A 22,287-nucleotide genomic window follows, 5' to 3' on the forward strand; every position below is an offset into this window, starting at 1 on the left:
CCATCTGTTCCTGCCTGGCTGTGAACCAGGGACTTTTTAACATGTGAGGCAAACATCATACCCGCTACTCCACAGAAAGCCACGAAAGTGCTTAAACTTGGATAACTATTCTGTTACTAACTCTTTTTCCAGCACCATGATGGGGAGGGGAAAACACCTTTGAATGGAAAATTGCTGTGAGCTCTGAGTCTGGCAATTAATCCCTATAATTAGTATAAACAATTAGTAACACACATACTAAATGGAAACAAATCTGCCTACAACAAGTCACAGCTAGAGAGATCTCTGAAAACATCCACTCCATGTGCAGCCACAAATGGGATGTTAGAAATTATTTTAAAAGGCCTTGACAATAAGACAGTGACTATCATATTACATCTCTATAAATCCATGCTGTACCCACAACTTGAGCACTGACTGGAAATGTGGTTGCCTTATGCCCCTCTCCCCCTGAAAAAAAACCATATCTTGGCATTGGAAACTTCAGACAAGCACAACAAAAATGATGAAAGGGTTGGATCAGCTGCCACATGAGGAGAGAGTGGGACTTTTCATCTTAGAAAGATGGAGACAAAGTGGAAATAAAATAGAGGTCTATAAATCATGGCTGTTGCTGAGACTGTAAATAAGCAAAGGTATTTTTCTTGTTCCCATAATAGAAGAACTAAGGATGCACCATGATATTAGCAGGTTAAAAACAAACAAAAGGAAGTATTTCTTCACACAACGCACAGTCAACCTGTGGAACTCCTTGTCAGAGGATGTTGTGAAGACCAGGACTATAAGGGCATGTGTATACTTGGAAACTATTTTGAAATTGCTTAAATCAATATAATAACTTCCAGTCTAAGAAAATAGAAATAGTGTGACCTCAGTATGGGGAAGCCTCAGATTTAGTCCGAGGCAGGCTCTGTTAATGTTCATTTCTGGGGGCATGGAATTAAAAACAGAGAAGCAAGGCTGGGAGCAGCTGAAGCCAAGAGCCCTGTTCTACTGCGGCAACAATCTCCGAGGTGGCATGAAATCCCCTCTCCAGTTTCTAACCCTGAAATATCATCATCTTTATTATGTCATTCCCACCCTCTTGATACAGTCTTTGAACTCTGACTGCAGATATTGGCCTGCCAGAGATGAAGAGATGCCAAAAGAGACTAAGCCTTCTGCCAGACCCCAGGATTGAACCAAGGACCTTTAGATCTTCAGTCTAATGAGCTCCCAACTGAGCTACTTCAGCAACTGCTTCAAGGGATCTGAGGCCCATGCTTCTCTTAGGCATGTTCTCTCCGCACCAATATACAAGCGAGATGCTGCTGCCAGTAGCCCTGCAAGGCAATATGAGCTTTGCCTGCCCCCCTCAGACTGCCTTGCACTTGGCCCCATTCCTGCCTCTCTTCCCGGGGTGTTCCAGTGGCTGAAAGGGACTGTGGCTGCCAATGCAGGGAAGAAGATGCGTGGGGGGTCATGTTCCCTCTGAGACTTTCCATCCATGGGCGGAGTGAGTTTTCATAATGTGCACCACTAGTGAGGTTGTTTGGGCTTGTGCAGATGTGCAGATGTGGGCTACTGTGGTACCCGCAAGTTACTCAGAAACAGCTTAGCTAAATATAGCTTTATAATTTTATAGAAGAAAAAATACTGAAACAAGGGATGTCATTCCTGGCCACTTGGTACAGCCTTCGAACTCTGACTGCAGGGCTGGTCTACACTGGGAGGTTCTTGCGCAAGAAATCCTGAAACCGGCCCCTTCTCCTGTCACTGGAGAGATGGAAATGGGGCCGTTCCTTGTGGGGAAAGAAGTGGGTGTGTCAGGAGGGGGATTTGAGCTCAAACCTCTCCACTACCCATAGTCCTGTGTGTCTATACCAGCATCTAAGACACAGATTAGATTTTGCTTCCCAGTGGTCCCGCATACCTCCTTTATCTCTGCGGTTACAGCCCCTGCTCTCTCCCATTTCTGGCCCATCTCCCAGGTGTCCATGTTGTTTACTTACCTGTGCGCTTTGGGCACCTGCCCCCATCAAACCTAGTTTAAAGCCTCCTCGATAGGTTAGCCAGTCTGCACCCAAATACTCTTCCCTTCCTCAACAGGTGAACCCCGTCCCTGCTGAGCAGCCCTTCCTGCAACAGCATCCCATGGGCAAGGCAGCCAAAGCCCCCTGCACACGGAACTGTAACTTTCTGTGCCCAGGGGGCCAGATACAGCCTGGGCTTGATGGCTGTGGGGAATGGGGAACGTCTGCACTTTGGGAGTCAAAAGTGTTGTGTGGAAACATAAAGAGCCATTTTAAAAAGACTTTGGAGGAGGGCATTATGGCTCAGTTGGCTAAAACACCTGCTTCATAAACAGGAGATCCTGGGTTCAAGTCCCAATGGTGCCTTTCTAGTACATAGAAGAGGCCTCCCCTGGTCACTGATGGAACTGCTGGCTCAAGAAAAGGCTGATTGGGGAGGAGTGTTGGGAAGAAAGAAACCACAAGCCTGGAGCAGGTGCAGAGGCTGCTGTGACTGGCACTGGCAGGCAGGGCTCTGACTGTACTTGCTGAGACAGGAAAGCCAGCCCCACACATCCTTGTGATTTCCTGAGGGGGTCAGGACCCATGAGGGTGCAACCTCTGCAGCCATGGAGAGTCAGGGTCTGTGGGCATGAGGAGCTTCTCACCTGGGGGGGAGAAACCTCTTGGGTCTTGTGGTTTCCTTCTTCTCCACTCAGCCTTTTCCTGAACCAGCAGTTCCGTAGGTGGCCAGGGGAGGAGGGGAAAACTCTGGCCGGAAGAACTGAGGCTTGGGATTCTCCTGTGCCAGGGAGTCTGTGTCAGTGCACCTGGGGATCCTTAGCAGGTGGCTCCTGGGCCTGTTGGCTCCAGACCAGGGGTGTCTCCTCTGCAGGGTGATGCTTGTTCCCAGGGCTAACGCTTATCCCTGGGACACACTTTGTGCAGGGACCGTTGGTCTTTGTGCCACAGTTTATGTCTGGGACGTGGGAGTGAGGAACCTGCCTCAAATAGATACGTATCCGCCCCCCGCAGTGAGACTCCGGAGCCCTGGCTTTGACTGGTGCCTGGCTCGTGGGGAATTAGATCTAGGGGGAGATTTCTAGAATCCCACAATAGCTGCTGCTCACATGCAGATGTGCACATCTGACTGGGGTTACTGGGCACCCGGCCTTCCTTCTGTCCCTGCCAACCTGGGCAAAGCGGCATCACTGCCTCAGGGGTTCCCCTACTCAGTACGCTGGAGAGAAAGCCCTTGTGTGTTAAAGGGCCCCAGGGAGCCCAGAGCAGAGGGAGCTGGGAATCTAGTCTCATTGATCCCCTCAACACACACACACACACAGTCCCAGCCCCAAGCCTCCACCATATCCCTAATCCTGTGCCCTGACTTCTGTAACCTCCCACATCCTCTCCCCTGCCTGAGCCCCACCCCCCACTCACAAGTTCCCCAAACCCCTACTTTGAGCCTCCCATCTTCCACTCCACAATGTAATTTCTTATAGAGATAGAAATGTAGCCGTGTTAGTCTAGGGTAGCTGAAACAAAATACAGGACTATGTAGCACTTTAAAGACTAACAAGATGGTTTATTAGATGATGAGCTTTCGTGGGCCAGACCCGAAGTGTGTCTGGCCCATGAAAGCTCATCTAATAAACCATCTTGTTAGTCTTTAAAGTGCTATAGTCCTGTATTTAATTTCTTACAGGTACTGTCCTATCACAACCCCTCCCCCAACTTCCTGTCTTAAGCCTCACCCTCATGCAAGGGATGGTGCCCAATAGAACAGTCCCCGTAAGAAATGTGTCACTTTCACCCCTGGGAGCAGCTCAGCCAGGCAAAGGGGCTGCCTGGGGCAGGACATTAGCCCTGGAGGGCAGGGGTGGGTGTGGCAGTGACATCACAAGGGCCTTTTGCAGCCCCTCAGCTTATTGGCTAAAGGAGGTTGGGAGGTGATGACCTCACAGAGAGTCCATGACAATGGCCAGGTGGGACAGGCTGCAGGGCAGAGGAAACCTCAGAGATTTTGTTGCAAGGAGTCTCAGAGCCCCCCATGGCTTTGCTGCAGGGAGTCTCCTGGTTGAGATCTGACCTCGAGGCCAGAGAGAGAATGAGGGTCACAAGCACTAGTGTGAGGAGGAGCCTCGTTGGAGCCTTCTCCTTTCCCTCCACTGACTGATGTAGAAGTCAGACGTCCCCGTGGAGAAGGGAAGAGCCTCGAAGAGGGGCTATGTTGATACAGCAGGGGAATTAGCTCAAGTGGTAGAGTGCTTGCTTAGCATGCAACAGGCAGTGGGATCAATGCCCACATTCTCCACTAATGGGGCAAATCCCCATTTTTCTTCTCACACATAGAGCCAGCCAGGGGGCTAAATGTCTCCAGTGGCCCCTCCCTCTTCCTACTTTGTCTCCCCAAAAGCCAGTCAGGCTGGGGCAGAAAGCTGCTGGCACTCAGCCTTCCATTGTCTGGCGGTGACAGAAGCAATGGAGACAGGCCCCAGGGGGCAGAGTTGCCTCCTGGGAAAGTGCCTGCTACACAGGGGAGAGGCAGCAGCTCCCTCCACATGGTCTCCAGCTGGATCCCTGGGGGTGGAGCTTTGGCTGCTTCCTTGCTGGCCTAACAAGAGAGCTCTTTGCCCCGCCTCTATGAACTCCTCACAAAGCTGATTGGCTGGCTGAGAATGCCACTCAAGGACACAATCACTCAGCTCCCTGGCATGCTTTGAGTGATGGAGCAGACTGACAGGAGGTGTCGGTGGAGCAGGTCACCAGCCCAGCCCCTGAGCTCAGCCCATGAGGGAGGCAGCCAGGCAGGAGTCAGAGCTGGGCAGGGCCAGGGGATGGGAAAGGGGCGAGTCAGAGAACAGAGACAGGGCAGCAGTAAAGAACATCCACAAACCCAGCCCAACTGCTTGTCCGGCTGCCATGCGAACCACGACTCCATCCACCACCAGTCCACAGTGCTTTCCCCAGCCCCACTGGGCTACTGCTGAGTGTGCCACAGAGCGTCCTGTAGTGTTGCCCATGCAGGAGAGGGGAGGGGCAGTTTGAGTCACCCAGCTCTGCCCCTTCTGAAAATGACAAGTGTTGTCTTAGCAGTGAGGGAGAGGGGGAAAAGGGGCCCTGAGGTAAACTCTTGGGTCACAGCTGCTGTAACATTTGGTAATGAGGTGAGAAAAATGACTAGGCAGTTGTTATGTGAAAGTTCAGGCTGGCTTCCCTGACTGAGAATCAAACCCAGACCAGAGCAGTAAGAGTGCTGGATCCTAAACACTAAACCACCAGGGACACATGAAACAAGCTCCTTTGCTCACATACACTAGCCTTTCACAGGCCATTTTCTGTCCACTTCAGGATGCGGGAGAGGGTCCATTCTCCCTTGCCCAGAGGGGACAAGAACAGCCAAACAGAACATCAAAGCAACAAGACTGGGCCATGCCAGTTGTCCAACTAGCCCAGGATCCTGTCTCAGGACAGCAGCCAATTTCATTGTCCCAAGGGAATCCTCAGCACGGACAATTATTACATGATCCCTCCCATCACCCATTCCCAGCTTCTGGAATACACCAGCTAGGGACACCTGCCCTGTCCATCCTGGTGAAATGCCATTCATTGTGGCCCCCTGGGTTTCCAAAGTTGAGTAGCTCTGCATTAAGGGTTCTTATTAATGTCAAGAACCTCAAGCAATGTAAAGCCAGAGTGTGATGGAACTGGAAAGGAAAATATTGCCACTAGAAGGAATTTTCTCCAAGGTGGTACTTGGCTTTGAACCAAGGTCCGCTTGATGCGCAGTTAAACACTCTACCACTGAATTACACCCTCCACGGAAACAGATATATGCAGCCACTGTTGGGAACAGGGCAGGGAACAAGAGGCTTTTGTGTAACACACATCTCAGATGGGACAGATCCTCACTGACCCCAGATTGTGACTGGTCCTAACAAGGGATTTGCCCTGAAAGCAGCAGAGCTGGGGCAGGACAGAGAGTCCTGAGTGATGAAGGGGATGGAGGGAAGCCAGGAGAACAGAGACCAGCCTGATAGCTGAGAGCCCCAGGTGCCACCCTTGGGTGTCAGCTGTAGGTACCATGGTGTAAGGGGCATTGTGGGAATAAGAGTTGGGGCAGCAGGAAAGGGGCCAGCCCCTCACCACCAGCGAGCTGGTGGGAGAAGATGGGAGGGAATCCTGCTTCCTCTCATGTGCAAAGGCAGCACTTTTCCAATGCAGCTAATTCTGCCCTACCTGCAACCTGTCTCCAGTGCTCCTGCCACTGTCTGGCCCAGGAGAGCTGGTGTCCAGCAGCTCTCTGCCTCAACATGGCTGGATTTTGGGGAGAGCAAGTAGAAAGGGGGGGTGGCTATTGGAGCCACTTAGCCCCCTGGCTGGCTCTGACAATAAAAAGAAAAATTGGGATTTTCCCCCTTATTGGAGAATGGGGGCATAAATCCTAGTATTTCCTGCATGCAAAGAAAGCACTTTGAGCTAACTCTCCTGCTATATTAGCAGGGGCCTTCCTGGAGGTTCTTACCTTCTCTACAGAGACGTCTGCCTTCTAGGTCAGTTAGTCGTGGGAAAGGAGAAGGCTCCAAAAAGGCCACAAGGGCAACTCTCAAGGAGACTCCCTACAGCAAAGCCATGGGGGGGGGGGGGTCTCTGAGATGGCCCCTGCCCTGCAGCCTGTCCCACCTGGCCATTGTCATGGACTCTCTGTGAGGTCACTGCCTCCCAAACTCCATTACCCAGTAAGCTGAGGGGCAGCAAAAGGTCCTTGTGACGTCACTGACACACCCCTGCCCTCCAGGGCTAATGTCCTGCCCCAGGCAGCCCCTTTGCCTGGCTGAGCTGCTCCCAGGGGTGAAAGTGACACATTTCTTACAGGGACTGTTCTATTGGGCACCACCCGTTGGGCGGGGGGAGGCAGGGAGTTACAGGCACATTGCTTGCTCCCAGAGCACTGGGACGACCATGGAGCAGGACTCAGTGGCCAGTTTGTGGTACCCAGGGCTTCAGAATGGAAGTCAGAGCCCTGCCTTGCTAGTGCCAGTCACAGCAACCTCTGCACCAGCTCCAGGCTTGTGGTTTCCTTCTTCCCAACGTTCCTTTCCAATCAGCCTTTTCCTGAACCAGCAGTTCCATGGGTGGTCAGGGGAGGCCTCTTCTGTGTTCCAGAAGGACATAGGAAAATGGGAGCAAAGACTACAACAAGGCATCAATTTCCCTCAGCCTAGAGCCAGCGAAGGGAGTAGAACAGGTTTCTTCACCTTTCTCAGAAGCTGGGAACACACATTCTCTGAGGCCCCGTCCTGAGACTCCCTCCCTTTAGTGCAAGGGAGCACTAGGCAGAGCCTGGCAGCTGCTGGAAACAGATGTGAGAACATCAGCGAGAAACACAAACTCAGCCCCCTGCATTTCTAGCCAGGCTGGTAGGTTCCATGGCCCCAGCACATCCCAGCCTTCTGCTGAGCCAGCCAGACACAACACCATGCGCCACTGGGCATTAGACACCCAGCAGGAGGCACAAAGTTCTCTTCTCATCAGCCTGAGTGCAAGGAAGCTAAAGCACATGGAATGGGAGGGTTTTGCAGCAACCAGACAATGAAAGTACCAGTGAAATTTGAACTCAGATTGTAGAATTCAGAGTCCTGAATGCTGCCCCCTACACCATGGGACCAACAGAAAGCCTGTAAAGTGAAGAGGCCCAGGGCCAAACTGGAGTCAAGGGAAGCAGGAGTCAGGAAGAGCCCCAGTCTACACAGCTACTTTTTGTGCAAAAATGGACCCTAATTAATTATGCAACTAAAGCATGGCAATATGCTTAAGCATGGCAATCAGCGCTTAATTTCCATATACTTTTGTGGAAGAGAGGTGCAGTATAGAGATATCCTAGGTGGTAGAGAGCCATGAAGAGACATAGACTCAGGAAAAACCCTGTGCTGCAATCCTTAGTTAAACCAATTAAAAATAATTCACCAGTTCAGACATGATTTCTAAGCCCCCACACAAGGAAAATAATAAAACCAGATGGCCTCTCTAGACTACTCCCTACTTACACATGTCTAGCTACCCATTGCTAAGATGGCATGGCCTAATGGATAAGGTATCTGACTTTGGATCAGAAGATTGAGGGTATGTGCTCCTTTACAGTCATGTTTTGTGTGCTTGGGGTCCTGCTACCTTGTACCTGCAACAATATGGTTTTTTTATAGTCCTCTTGCAAGGCCTGTAGCTATTTGGTGAGCCTAAACTAAAGCATTCTTCTGTAGCCAGACTGAAGAGCGGCAGCAATGAGCTGTAAAGTATAGAGTCACATTCAATCTAAATGACATTTAAATAGTGTCACACTAGACCATGAGATCTAGGGGTCCGATCCTAATGACACCCACTGTCACCAAGGAAGAAACAGATCTCAGGATGGGTAGAGAAAACTTAGGTAACAGCATTTTGTCTGGCATAAAATTGCTTATCAATAGTTGTGTTTGTGCAATTGGCATTCTAGGATTATTGTCCTCACTTTCCTATTGTTTGTCTGTGTGATCGCTGTCTGAATTGTAGCTGTTTCTGTCTGCTGTATAATTAATTTTGCTGGGGGAAAATCAATAAAGGTGATGGAGTATGATTGGTTAGGTAAATCATAATAGTATGTTAGCTTTGGTTAGTAAAATCATATTAAAAGAATTAGTTAAGCAGGACTCAATTTCCACTATATAAACTGGTGTCCAAGGAGACCAGGGAGAAGAAGGAAAAGAGGACAAGAGAAGAGGAAGAAGGAGGGAAAGGAAGGAAGAAGACCATGAAGGAGGGGGGAAGACCTGGAAGCAGAACTCACCTCCAAGTCAGCCTCAGACCAGAGCGGCCAGGACCTGCTGCATGACCATTGAAATGGTTTGCTGTGTGAATTCTGTGGGTCAGGTGATGTCAGGCCTGGGCACTGAGAATATTTACCAGTTTCCCGGGCTCATTTTTTCCTGCAGCTGTGATGGCTGAGTGGTTAGAGAAAAGAAACTGTACCCCCAGTAAAAAAGTTTGGCCAGGCCGCTTTTGTTATAGTGGGCTGCAGTACTCCTTGAGAGAAACCGGCCGCACCCTTCCTGCATACCATTGCCTTTAGAAAAAGGGAAGGTGTAAAAAGGGGAAAATAGCCTCAGATTCTCCTGCCTGTCACCTTGGTGTGAGAACTGCAGGGCTTACCTGGTCGCATGAAACCTGCAGTTTCGGCCCAACCCCTGGGACACAGACCCCCCCACTTGGTGACCATTGGGCCATATATGGTAATATGCAAGCACGGGAAAGCAATGTGCAGATTTGGGGATAAATACCCATCGCACAGTTCGCTCGAAGAGGTCTTCACAACACACGTACCACTGTGCATGTGCCTTCTCGTATACTTCAAAGCGCTGCCGGCTTGATCAACGGACCAGCCACCTCCCCCGACTCTCGGGCTTAACCAAGGACTTCGCAACCGAACCGATATCTGTGAAATGTTCCATGTGCTGTGTAAGTTGGTATGTATGATTTGATTTTTTCTTGTTGTATAAGCTTAGTGTTGTAGTTGTTTTTGGGTAGTACATAGAGTTTGTAGTTATCACTGTTATTTAATTAGTGTAGCTGGATATTTTAAGATTAGACACTATTTCCCTTGCCATTCCCATCCTTACATCTCTGACACGTTTAACTAGAAATCATAGAATAAATACTGTAAATTTATTATCAACACGGTCTATTAAAAATCTTAGAATAAATACTATAAATTCACCACTGTCATAAATAAATATTTTTTATTTGATAAAACTGTCCACCTGGTTCTGTCCTTCCCCCTTTGGGCATGCATCATCAGACCTGTGATTCTCACGACATGGTTAAGGCGTTGGACTCGAAATCCAATAAGGTTTCCCTGTGCAGGTTCAAATCCTGCTCACAGTGAGGCCTGTGTTTTGGCCACACCCCTTCCTAGGGCAAGATGGTACCCAAACCCTGAGAAGAACATGCCTGTCCCATCAGAAAGGACACATGGAGAAGGCAACAGAGGCTACAAAAGCAGGAGAGAACATGGATTGCAGGGTCCTGCCTAACAATAGGAAAACCAGTCTGGCTTTCAGCAGAGCCACCTCTCCATGGACACAGCCAGGGGACCAAGTGCCTCCAGTGGCCCCTTCCTCTCCCCAAAAGCCAGCCCTGGTTGGGGAGAAAGATGCTGGGCCCAGCGGCCTCCCTTCACCTAGCAGAGGTAGAAGTGATGGAGACAGGCCCCGGGGGCTGAGTTGTTCATGTGAGGAACAGAACAAAAGAACACCCATGAATGTCAGTGAGAGGCAGAGGTGGCAAAGTGGCAGCAGCATATTTCACCGTAAGGGACCTACAACTGGTGTCTTGGGCAACTGGGACACACTGCTCTCCTGCCTTCCCTCCATCAGCTTCATCTCAGGACTCTCCGTCCTGCCCCAGCTCTGCTGCTTTCAGGGCAAATCCCTTCTTAGGACCAGTCACAATCTGGGGGTCAGTGAGAGTCCATCCTACCTGAGGTGTGTGGGGTACGAAGGCCTCTTGTTCCCTTCTCAGCTCCTAACACTGCAAACATCAGGGAGTGTAGCTCAGTGGTAGAGCGTTTGACTGCAAGTTGTAGGCTTGTTGGTTCAAATCCAACTGACCATTTATTTCTCCAATTCAATTATATTCTAGGTTTCTATTTTTTGGATTCTTTAAATGAATACAAATTCTTACTGCTGTCCTGTGCCAATGCACATAAACCAGACAAACCTGTCCCTCAGCTGGAGCCAGCTCAAACCTGCTGTGTGTCTGGATTCTGTTTCCATCCTTTCAACAAGGGTGTGATTTGGAAGCCCAATGGCAGGTCCTTGGTCTCCACAGGCTGTGCTGTGCAGAAGAACAAGAACCAGGGTCTGCAGAAATACTAGGTTTGAATGACAAGATGTTGATGCAGTTTATTAAAAGGCTTCTTCCTTGGCAAAGGCATTGTGTTTGTGGATTGGGTATTTTTTGGATGACTGGGTGCTTGCAGATGCAGCTGTGCTTTAGCAAATAAGAATGATACAAGTTGTGAGTAACCCAGCACTTCTGGAAATGGGAGTGGAGTAAAAAGTACAATATTTTCTAAAAAATCCCAACTTGATTAAACGTCAAAGTGTGACAAAAGTAAATTATTTGAGAAAAGTACAAATACCCAAAAAAGGTCTTGAGTCGTGTAATCAAGTATTTCTACTTACTTTCCACCTCTGCCTGGCATGCAGGGGTTCTTGGACCCTTGCTGGTCTGCAGATTGGCAGTTTGTTACCTCTGACTTAGAGGAGCCTCAGGAACTGCAGTTTCAGGAAGAAACAGCAAGAGATTTTGATTGGCTGCCAGGTGCTCCACATGCTAATCAGGAGGCATGTTTCTGTAAACAGGGACACAGAGCATATTCTAATATACAGATTTCTAAATCTGGTGGAGTGTGTTTGAATGGGACAAGCACTTTGCTAATATTATTTCTGTTCTTGAATTTTCTAAGTGTTCTGTGAAAACATTCCCCATGAGGAGAAAGTGAATGCACATGAGGGTGGGTGTGTTGCAAACAGAGGCCTGTTAAGACTGTACTTTCAAGGATCATTTCTATAGTTGGTAACTAAAGAAATATAGCTGAAAGTGATTGGTCTTGCTAACCATGAGAATGAGTGACAGTGTTTTCTTTGAGCAGGAAACAAGCAGACAGTGTTGCTTTAATGTAATAGTTGTCTGCTATTGATGATTGCTCATTCTTTCCTTTTGGGAAGCTGGAGGAAGAAAGAACAGGCTGAATGGTTGGTTATTGTCAAAAAGTTAAGTTAGTTTTGAAGTAGAGAAGAGCAGGGATTTCACTTTATCATTCTGTCCCAGCTTTTCTTTAATTCCTGGATTTAATTGTACTATTTGGCAATGTCTACACTGGCATGATTTTGTGCAAAACTTGCTGCCTGTCCACACTGGCAGGGAATACTTGCGCAAGAACACTGACACTCTAATGTGTGAAAACAATGCTGCTTGGACAAGAGCTATGAGGCTCCTGCTCTGGAATAAGCCCTCTTCTGCAAGTGTTCTTGCGCAAGAGGCCAGTGTAGACAGGCAACATGAATTTCTTGCGCAAAAAAGCCCCGTGGTTAAAATGGCACATTTTTTTTACACAAAGGCACATGCCAGTGTAGACCTCTTGCTCAAATACTCTAATGCAAAAATTCTTGTGTTAAAGAGTATTTGTGCAAAATCTTGCTGGCAGTAGCCAATTACTCTAATGCAGGGGTAAGGAATGGTGCCCCTGGCCTCTGTCAAAGGCTGGAGAAGGATGGCAGGAGACAAATTGCTTGATAATGATCTTTGGTCCACCCCCTCTGGGGCACCTGGTACTAGCCACTGTCGAAAAACAGGATACTAGGCTAGGTGGATCTTTGGTCTGACCCAGTATGGCCGTTCTTATGTTAAAGTTTGATCTGTGTTTGAAGCCTTTTCTGCAATCAGAGCTGTTATGAGGTGACTCTCTTGTATGTTTTATCTGATGGTTAGTAGGGCAGGAGCACCGACTAAAGATTTCCCTGCAGTCAGAGCAGGTAAAGGGTTTCTCTCCTGTGTGGTTTCTTCTATGTCTACCAAGCACTGACTTCTGACTGAAGCGTCTCCCGCAGTCAAAGCAGCTGAATGATTTCTCTCCTGTGTGGGTTCTCCTATGTCTAACAAGGTCTGATCTCTCCATAAAGCTTTTCCCACAGTCAGAGCAATTGAAAGGTTTCTCTCCTGTGTGCGTTCTTCTATGGATAACAAGGTGTGAGTTGCAACTGAAGCTTTTCTTACAGTCAGAGCAATTGAAAGGTTTGTCTTCTGTGTGGGTCCTCCTATGTCTTACAAGCTGATTGCTTCTACTGAAGCCTTTCCCACAATCAGAGCAGTTATGGGGTGTCTCTCTTGTATGTATTTTCTGATGGTTTGTAAAGTGAGAGTGCTGACTGAGGCTTTTCCCAGAGTGAGAGAACTTAAAGGGCTTCTCTCTCATATGGGCTCTTTGAAGTTCAATAAGAGTTTCACCATCACTACAAATGCAGGGTGACTGTTGATAGGGGATTTTCTGTTCAACAGTTTCTGTGTTTCTTTTCTCCCCTCTGCTCCCGTGACTGGAATTACCCTGTCCCTCTCCTGGATGGTTTCCATGCTGCCTTTCTGGTCTATGCTGACTTTCTTAAGTCTCTCCCTGCTCATGTATCTGGGAAACATGCCCTTCAGATCTTCCCACTAACACCCCACATGGAGCCATTTGCTCAGGTCCTTCCTCCTGAAGACTCTGATCACTGTTCTCATTCAGCATCCCATCACCTGCTGGGATGGAGAGAGAAAGCACACAGGAGTCATTCCCTGAGCTGAACTGAAAGAAAAATTCTGAGTGGTGAACAGAAAATGGGGGAGAAACCCAAAGAATGGCTGGAAAGATTCAATAATCATGAGCTGAGTTCACCCTGCTCTCCCATAACTCTTTCCCCAACCAGCACTCTCAGACTGGAGTTGAGACAGGCTGAAGAACCAGTCAGACTTGATGAAAACACACAACCTACATCTGCTATGCAAACACAGACATTGGTTTGAGTCAGTTTAGCTGATTTCTCACCTGTGTGGGTGTCACTTATAATCTCCCCTTCCTCACAGCCTTGGAGATCTGGGATCAGCAGCTCTTCCCTTCGCTCCACCCAGGAGATCACATGAGCTTTGGAGACTGGAAATCCTATTCGGGGAGCAATTAACCAAGTGCTGATCTTGTTCATTAAGGTCTGTGCCATTACTGCTTCCAAAGCCAGGATCTGAGTCTCCTACCCAGACAGGCTCCTTCCCCACCTTCCAGAGACTGGTCTCTGGCTGGTACAAGATCCCAGGACACACTAATTCCATCCTCCCCCCACCCACTACCATATTGGGAATAGCCCAGCTGACTCCCATGGGGAACTGAGCGCTCTGCTGCACTCTTACAGGATACAACTCAATCTCCTTTAGGGCCTGTCCCATACTTGGGCAGGACAGGAACACACTGCTCATAAGGAGAGAACTCTAAGACTTTCAGGACTGACAGACGCCCCTACCCAGGGCTCATATTTGAGCTGACACATGTTAGGTCTCTGGGGCTGGGAGGGAAAGGATCCAGCAGAGCTCTAGAGCCCTATTGGCTCTGCCCACAAAGCTCTTGGCTGGGGGCTGGAATTGCCCTGCTCTTGGGCTCAGATGCTCTACTTGAGCCAGAAGGAGGCAGGGGAATTGTCTGATCAGGAAAATGAATCCTTGGCTGGCCACTTCAGGCCCTGCCTATGGTCAACACTCCTGATCCTGACTGACTGGTGGGCCCTGTCAGCAGCCCACAACAGCTGTCAGTCCTGCAGACAGCAAGGGCAGTGCCGGCCTGTTCCTGTGGCCAGCCAAGGTGGAGACAGGATGGGCTGCCTCTCTGCTGCTTTTAGATGCTCCTGCAGCTTAGCTCCCCTTCTGCAGTCTTGGTTCTACTCTGCCAGCAACAGCGGCCCTCCTCTTGTGGCCAATCGGACCTGCAATTTGGTGCTTCTCTGGCTTGCACAGAATCTACCAGAGGCAGGGAAGGACTCTGAGTTGGCGTCTTCCTTCCAGGGGCTCAGAACAATACCACAAGGGGACCCTGCAGACGCTAAGAGCAGCTGCAGCCAGCCCCACAACTCTGGTCCCTGCCGTTCCTGCCTGGGCCCTTCCACTGACACCTCCGGCCAAGGCACAACATGGGCAAGATGGCTGGACCCACAATGAGACCTTCGCTGTGGGAAGAGCAGCACCGCTATTATGTCACTGAACCACCTCTCACACAGGAGTCAGGATTACTGGGGCAGATAATGCTGATATTGGGGGTTCGGGCAATGAGGGAGCCTTAACCAAACCCAACCCAGCTGCTCCAGAACCCACCCAGCTTTTGTTACACAAGGAGACAGGAATCCTCACCCAGCCAGCTCACAGCCTCGTAATTCTCCTGCATCACATCCCTGTAGAGTGTTCTCTGGCCCGGGTCCAGCAGAGCCCATTCCTCCTCAGAGAAATACACAGCCACCTCCTCGAAGGTCACCGGCTCTGCCACGGTCATTTCCTGTCCCCACCTCTGCAGGCTAGGGGCTGAGCTGGAGTCAGACATGGGTGTTCTGCAGCCTGTCGGGGAGAAGGAGAATCGGAGACATTTCAAAAAGGGCTTTAATAATTTCCACACCAAAATTTACTCACACCAAAATAATTATACCCACCAGGAGACATTACATTGCTGGGGGAATATTATCAATGTCTCCCTTGGTCACAGACCTTTGTTTGGCATTAGTAATGCCTCTATTGTCTCCTTAAACTTTAGTCAGTTTCCAGAGAGCAGCGCCTGGTACAATAATTCCCTCTTTATAGTTCCCAGCACCAGACACATCTACCACCCCACACTGGTGTATAACAATAGCCTGCTACCTGGCCAGTGTGCTAGGGCAGACCTTTTTCGACCAGATCAGATCCTACAGGATCTGTTGTTCCCTCTCCAGTGCTCCATCATTAATAGCAGCTATTGTGCTGTGTACCATGCCCCTAAAGAAAGGCCCATGGGAAGGGGGTGGTATAAGGTACCATATTCCCCTATCCTTAACAAAGAACCTGGACTATTTTTCATCTGTGGGGTAAAGGCTTAGAAATACCTGCCAGTGGATTGGACAGGACGGTGTTCCCTAGGACATGCTGTGCCTGGAGGATTAACGGTACACCCAAACATTGCAGCTCCAGGTATTACAAACCTTGGAAGCTTCCTGCATCGATCCAAGAGGAAATTTACTATTAACCCTCTTGTGAGATGCCCCACAGGTTTTCATCGATTTACCCGTGCATTACTGCCTTGTTGTAGCTGAACTTGAAGAAGCCATAGAAAATTGGTTAGGGCAACTAGAAATAGCTTTCAATCACACTGCAGATGCCCTAGACCTGCTCAACGAGCAGATCCAATCAGTGGCCCGCTTTGCCCTGCAAAATAGGATAGCTTTAGATGCAATTTTGGCTCAACAAGGAGGAGTCTGTGCTGTAATTAATAAGTCTTGCTGTTTCTATGTAAATCATTCAGGGCAGATTGAACAGGATGTGTCTGCCATAAAAGGTGAAGTTAAAGTGTTACATGCCGTAACTAAAGATGGAGAAATCTCATGGCTAAGTTGGGGTATGTCTACACTACAAAGTTAGTTCGAACTAACGGACGTTAGTTCAAACTAACTTTCCTAGGCGCTACACTAGCGCTCCGCTAGTTCGAATTTGAATCAAACTAACGGAGCGCTTAGTTCGAACTAGGTAAACCTCATTTTACGAGGACTAACGCCTAGTTCGAACTAGCTAGTTCGAACTAAGGGCTGTGTAGCCCTTTAGTTCAAACTAGTGGGAGACTAGCCCTCCCCAGGTTTCCCTGGTGGCCACTCTGGCCAACACCAGGGAAACTCTATGCCCCCCTCCCGGCCCCGGACCCCTTAAAGGGGCACGGGCTGGCTATGGTGCCCGTGCCAGGTGCAAGCCTGCCAGCACCCAGCTAGCAGACTCTGCACCTGGCATGGCACAGAGCCACCCACCCGATGCCCCCCAGCCCACCCCCTCTTGCCGGGACCAGGCTGGCGGCTCCCGGGAGCAGCAAGGAGTTCCGCAGGTTAACTATTTGCTTTGTGAACAACAACATTCTCTTACTAGTTTGAAGCCTGCTACCCATTCCTTTCCTTTGGTGTCCTCTAGTCCTTCTTTATGGGAACTCAGGAAGAACTTTTCTGTATGCACCCTCTCCACCCAACCCCTGCTTTTAGAGACCTCTATCCTGTCCCCCCTCCGTCTCCTCTTTTCTAAGCTGAACAGTCCCAATCTCTGTAGCCTTTCTTCATCTGGGACCTGTTCCCAACCCCTGATCATGTTAGTTGTCCTCCCTTCTCCCAGCCTTTCTCTTCCCCTCTCCCACCTCCTTTTCCCAGTCTCCCCCAGTTTTTTTCAATAAAGACAGAGTCAATGTTGGAAGAAACGTTATCTTTATTTTGTACATCAATAAGAAGGGGGGCTAGGGAAGGGTAAGTGGAAGGAGGTGAGGGAGGAATGGGGTATGAGCCCCCGATGGGGACGACTGGGCTGGCTCTGCGGGCTTCTGGGGGTGGAAGCTCTCCTGCAGCCCCCCGATTGCCCCCTCTCCCCAGATGGCAGCCTGCGGCAAGTGCAGCCGGGCTGATGTCCGAGTGGTGTGATGTGCCCAGTGTGGGTACTCCGGGCACTCCAAGCCAGAACTTCTTTGCAAGTGGGGCACCCCTTAGAACTGTGTGTCCGGGGTGGGGGTCGGGACCCTTTAAGCGCAGCCCTCGGCTAGCCTGAGACAGCAGCTCCATGCTCTAAGTCCTCCTTTTATGCCCTGCCGGCACTGCTTCCGGCCATCCTTAAGCCCTGTTCAGAGTCCACTCAATGTGGACTTGCTAGTTCGAATTAGCAAAACGCTAATTCAAACTAGTTTTTAGTTCTAGATGCGTTAGTTCTAATTAGCTTAGTTCGAATTAACTAATTCGAACTAAGTTAGTTCGAACTAGCGCTGTAGTGTAGACGTACCCTTGGTTAGCCCAACAGCTGGGACTCTCCTTAACTCCTTTCCTACATTCTATCATAACCACTGTTTTGATTATTTTGATTGTAGTAATTGCCTTTTGTATAATATTGTGTGTTGTAAGATACTAGGTTAATGCAGCCATTTCCTCTGCGCACATTCGATATACAGCGCTGGGAAAAGATCCCAGCCAATTCCTTGACCACAAGCACTCTAATCAGGCCATTGGGTACTTTTAGATTCCTCCAAGGTGGGCAAGAGGTGCTGGCACTCCATTGTCTTGCATTCCCAGGACTGGTGTGTCGTATCAGGGGGTGGAATGTAGCTAGACAGCCCCCCCCCCATCACATCCATCTTGTTTGCCCCTCTGATGTGCCTGGAGAATGCAGGGCAGAGATGAGCAATAAAATCAGCATAGCCTTTGAAGCCTCGATGCGAGGCCAGGCTATGCCGGCTCATCTGACCCTGGGTAAGCTGAAAACATAGATATGAGAAAGAACGATTAAGGCAATAAGTAACTAACTAACATCCGTTAGTTTGAACTAACTTTGTAGTGTAGACATACCCCCACCAGTGCAAATTTAGTTCACAACTCCCTTGTAAGAACTGGTGTCACAAAGACGGACCAGCACCATTTGGCATCACAGATAAGAAAGAGAAATACGGGACCCCATGGTTATAAAGATGGGTCCAGCAGCACACTCACTTTGAGCGTCAATCTACCATCTATATGCTGGTCGGGTTAGGTGATTGACCTCCCGAGGTCCACGGGGATGCACACCTCGTATTTCGTCTTTTCGAGGAATTGAGGGACCGATCCTGGCCTGACACGCTGGGATCGAGCGATGCAGAAGGGGGTAAAAATTGTACCCATATGTGTCCTTTTGTTTTAGTGCATGCATAGAATAGAGCTCTTTAAAGATTAAGCTGTCACTTGGTACCATTATTTCTATTTTCTATCTTCCTTCTTCCTATGTAACCATAAGATCTGTATTTGCTAGCAGTTAAGAAATAGAGCAATAGGCATTGTAACCATATGATTTATAAGCTTCTTTAATAAACCTGTAACTGTTTAAGCTGTAACCTGACTCCTTCAGTTGCTGTAATAGAACCAAGCACAATTTAAAAGAACTTGAGCAGGTCATAAGGGACAGATATAGGAAGAGCTGGGTCATTTGGATCATGTCGCTTCCAGAGGACAGATCTGTAGGGACATCTCTCAGTCTTCCCTAGGCTGCCCACTGCAAAGGGATCCTGTATCCTAGCAGTTAAAATCTCAGATGTAATAAGCTCTTCCTATAAACTCTGGGGCGTCTGTCAGCCTGTTGGCTGCCCTCCGCGAAGGGATCCCAATCCTAGCAGACTAAGACACGGATGTTAAACTCCTCGGGATGCCCGTCTGTCTCTACTAAACTGCTCACTACGCCGGGGCCTTGTGTCCCACCAGTTGAAGACTCGAGTGTGACACACGCACACACACACACACACACACACTGCCCTGACCATCGGCTGACACAGGCGGAGAAGGGGAATTGAAGACATTTCAAAAAGGGCTTTAATCCTTTCCACACCCCAATTCTGCCCAGGCTCTGTTGCTGGTGACACACATGCTGGACTCTGCAGTTTTGGGCAAATGCTGAGTCTAGATATTCCATAAACACCACACATGAGTTAGATCAGAAAGCCACATTTATTTTTCTCAATATCTGGCTTCAGTTACATTACCTTGCCTGCAACAATGGGATTCAGTTCTTAGCACCCAATGTTTCTGCTAACAAGCCACATATTCATCTGCCTGAACATGGACATAGGTTTAATTTAATTTGGGCTGCAGTATTTATAATCCTTACTCTTCATGCATTGATTTGCAGCCCAAACTTTGGTTCTCTCATCTGACAGAGACTGTATATACTCTCTCCACAACAGAGAAGAAGTGAAGTTAATATGAGTATTCAGATTCATATTATTAAAAACATGTGCTGAGTGTTTGCAGGATAAGACCTTAAAATTCATGAATTCAAGGCATCAGAAGCTATCCTTAGTCATGCAGTCTGTCCCCTCTGTGGCACAAGCCATTACACTTAGCCCAGCTACCCAGGCGCAAAGCTCTGTTCCCCCACAGCATGTTTTCTAGAAAGTCGCCTAGTGTTGATATGAAGCCATCAAGAGATGGAGAACCCACCAGTTCTTTGCTCATTTGTTTCAGCAGCGAATCCTCTTACCCATCAAATATTTGTGCCTTTTCTCTAGCCTGAAATTTTCCAGCTGCAGCTTTCAGTTATTGGCTCTCACTGAACTATATCCATTAGACCAGGGATATAGTGGATGGCGGGGGAGGGGAGGGAAGAACTCCAAGATTTTGGAAAGTGGTTGAGAGCTGCACTCTTCCAAGACATTAAGCAGGAAATAAAGCGTATGGGATGGACAGTGGAAGGAGTTTGGGTGAAGGAGGCACATGTGATTTGGAGCACTGGATTAGCAAACTACTCATGAGATATTTAAAGAAAAGTTAATTTAGAGAAGTGGCTGAGTGGACAAATAAGGGCTGAGGGTTTCTGACCATGAAGAGTTTGCATACTTGAATGCAAGAAGAGAACAAAGCGTTTGGGTATGTGGAGTGGGGGGCAGGAGTGGGGGGCAGAAAATTAGGAGGGGGAGAGAGAGGTTGGGGTGCCAGAGGCAGGATTTAGCCAGGAGACTTACCTGAGTGACTCCCAGCCAGCAGCCAAGCACCTCTCTGAGGCAGGCAGGGAGCCTGCCCAACCCTCGCACAGGCTGCGGGGCCATGTTGGTGTGTGAATAACTATGAGCCGGAGGGGAGGAGGCACGGTGCTTCCTTTCTGGCCAGACACCAGCCAATGAGATTGTCCTGGGGGTGGAAGCAGTGCCTGAAACTTTCCCCCTTCACCTCCAGGCTCACCTTCGCTTTTAGTGGCTTGCAGGTGGGAAGTGGCAAGCACGGAAGAAGCCCATTGCTCGCCAAGCATCAGTGGGCCAGATCCGATGGCCTGGCGAGCTAGATACGGGGCTGTATTTTGCCCAGGCCTGCACTAGACTAAAGAGCCCTTGGGGATACAGCAGTTTCTTACCATGAACAAACCGATACCGTGGAAGCCAGACAGCTCCCAGCCTTTCAGCCTATTTATTGTTTGAAGCCAACCCCATATTGAAACTGACCGAGCTGCGAAATCCGAGCCTGAAGATGCCGTCTGTTGTGTGCTTGAACTTCACCCCTTTAGCATCACACCCCGTAGATCAGTGATTATCAAAGTGTTCACAGGTCCCCATGCAGTGCCCCTGGGTCTCCTCACTGATCAGTGGGTGAGATTTAGGGCTGTGTGCACCGTGGTCACTGGGTTTGGTTGGTAACTTCAATGACAATCCCATGAAGATGTTTTCACTGGAATTTTCTCATTTAAAGAATCTCCACCTGCAAACTCACCCTGTCTGAACGCTCCCAGGGATTTTCCTCTTGCTCTCTCCAGTGCCAAGGGCAGAGTGTCTGGAGGGGGAAGAGATAAGGGAGGTGAGATTCCAGGCTCTCCTCTTTATAACAATGTCCCCATGCTGAACTCTGCATTTCACTTGTATCAGAGACCAGAGACAAACTCCAGTGTTTAGTATGAAAAGGTCTGAAACCTCCCGTGTTCTCTCTCGCTTGGGCACCTCCCAACAATGGAGCCAACATCTCTGCAGCCTCATCCCCGCCCCAGGAGACACAAACTGAAAGTGAGATTTACTTTTCCCTCCTCATCCCCTCACCTGGTTTCTCTGTCACTTACCACCTCTCGTCATAACCTAGAGCTGCGCTGGGGGAACACGTTGTTATGACATTAACTTTACCTATTTTGATCCCTTGACACCAAGGGGAGGTTTAGAGTTTGCAAACCCCTGGCTTTATTTGCAAGCAGTTGGGTCTGTTTGCTCAGTGCCTCTAAGAAGAGCAGCATGATGGGGCCGTCATTCTCCATGTGGGAATTGAGACAGGGGAAGGTTGGCTTTAGAGGCCAGATTCAATAGTTTCTAATACCTTTATTATTGAGTCTTGGGGGCCAATCCTTCACTCCTTGCCCTGGGCTGAATGTGCCCAGTGCCCAGCAGTGACAGACCCATATTCCAGCCCCACAGTCCTGAGGCAGCCAGTCCCCGGGTAGGTGACAGCTCTAGGAAATATCTGAAGTCAGACTGTGCCACTGAATGGGGAATTCCAGAGTCTGCTGTGTGAGGGTGAGACCCTCAGAATTAAGTGAGTGAGGGTATGTCTACACTACCCCGCTAGTTCGAACTAGCGGGCTAATGTATGCATACCGAACTTGCTAATGAAGCCCGGGATTTGAATTTCCCGGGCTTCATTAGCATAAAGCCGGCTCCGCCATTTTTAAAAGCCGGCTAGTGCGAAACCCGTGCCGCACGGCTACACGCGGCACAGGCTAGATAGTTCGAACTACGTAGCCATTCCAATCTATCTGTACACCTTGTTCCACGAGGCGTACAGATAGTTCAGAATAACTACGTAGTTCGAACTATCTAGCCCGTGCCGCATGTAGCCGCGCGGCACGGGGTTCGCACTAGCCGGCTTTTAAAAATGGCAGAGCCGGCTTTATGCTAATGAAGCCCGGGAAATTTAAATCCCGGGCTTCATTAGCAAGTTCGGTATGCATACATTAGCCCGCTAGTTCGAACTAGCGGGGTAGTGTAGACATACCCTCA

The 22,287-nt window shown here is 49.1% G+C and overlaps 2 protein-coding genes and 1 non-coding gene across 4 annotated transcripts in view; 2 read left to right on the top strand and 1 right to left on the bottom strand.

The window, feature by feature from the left end:
• Nucleotides 1-10,268: 10,268 nt before the first annotated feature.
• The window catches only part of LOC142821510 (zinc finger protein 688-like), a 40,426-nt gene continuing 28,407 nt past the window's right edge, over nucleotides 10,269-22,287 (bottom strand). The window contains exons 2-5 of one of the 2 annotated variants that reach the window (XM_075912657.2): nucleotides 21,020-21,079; nucleotides 14,952-15,152; nucleotides 13,609-13,722; nucleotides 10,269-11,379 (exon numbers count right to left, since the gene is read on the bottom strand). In XM_075912657.2, the coding sequence (XP_075768772.1) occupies nucleotides 11,285-11,379; nucleotides 13,609-13,722; nucleotides 14,952-15,138 (396 nt within the window). In that variant the 5' untranslated portion in view covers nucleotides 15,139-15,152; nucleotides 21,020-21,079 and the 3' untranslated portion in view covers nucleotides 10,269-11,284. Of the gene's footprint in view, nucleotides 11,380-13,608; nucleotides 13,723-14,951; nucleotides 15,153-21,019; nucleotides 21,851-22,287 lie in introns of those variants that run through there. The other variant, XM_089771197.1, reaches the window with a different exon arrangement.
• Nucleotides 11,570-11,784, top strand: LOC142821666 (small nucleolar RNA U3). The gene has a single exon (XR_012898354.1). It is a non-coding gene; the product is annotated as a small nucleolar RNA U3 (small nucleolar RNA).
• On the top strand, nucleotides 15,137-16,202 carry LOC149522266 (syncytin-A-like). The gene is given in 2 exon segments (XM_089770503.1): nucleotides 15,137-15,867; nucleotides 15,869-16,202. Coding segments are annotated over 2 exon segments (1,065 nt in total).

The sequence above is a fragment of the Pelodiscus sinensis genome, chromosome 19 (assembly GCF_052426305.1).
Source record: "Pelodiscus sinensis isolate ZL-2025 chromosome 19, ASM5242630v1, whole genome shotgun sequence".
Classification (NCBI taxonomy): Eukaryota; Metazoa; Chordata; order Testudines; family Trionychidae; genus Pelodiscus; species Pelodiscus sinensis.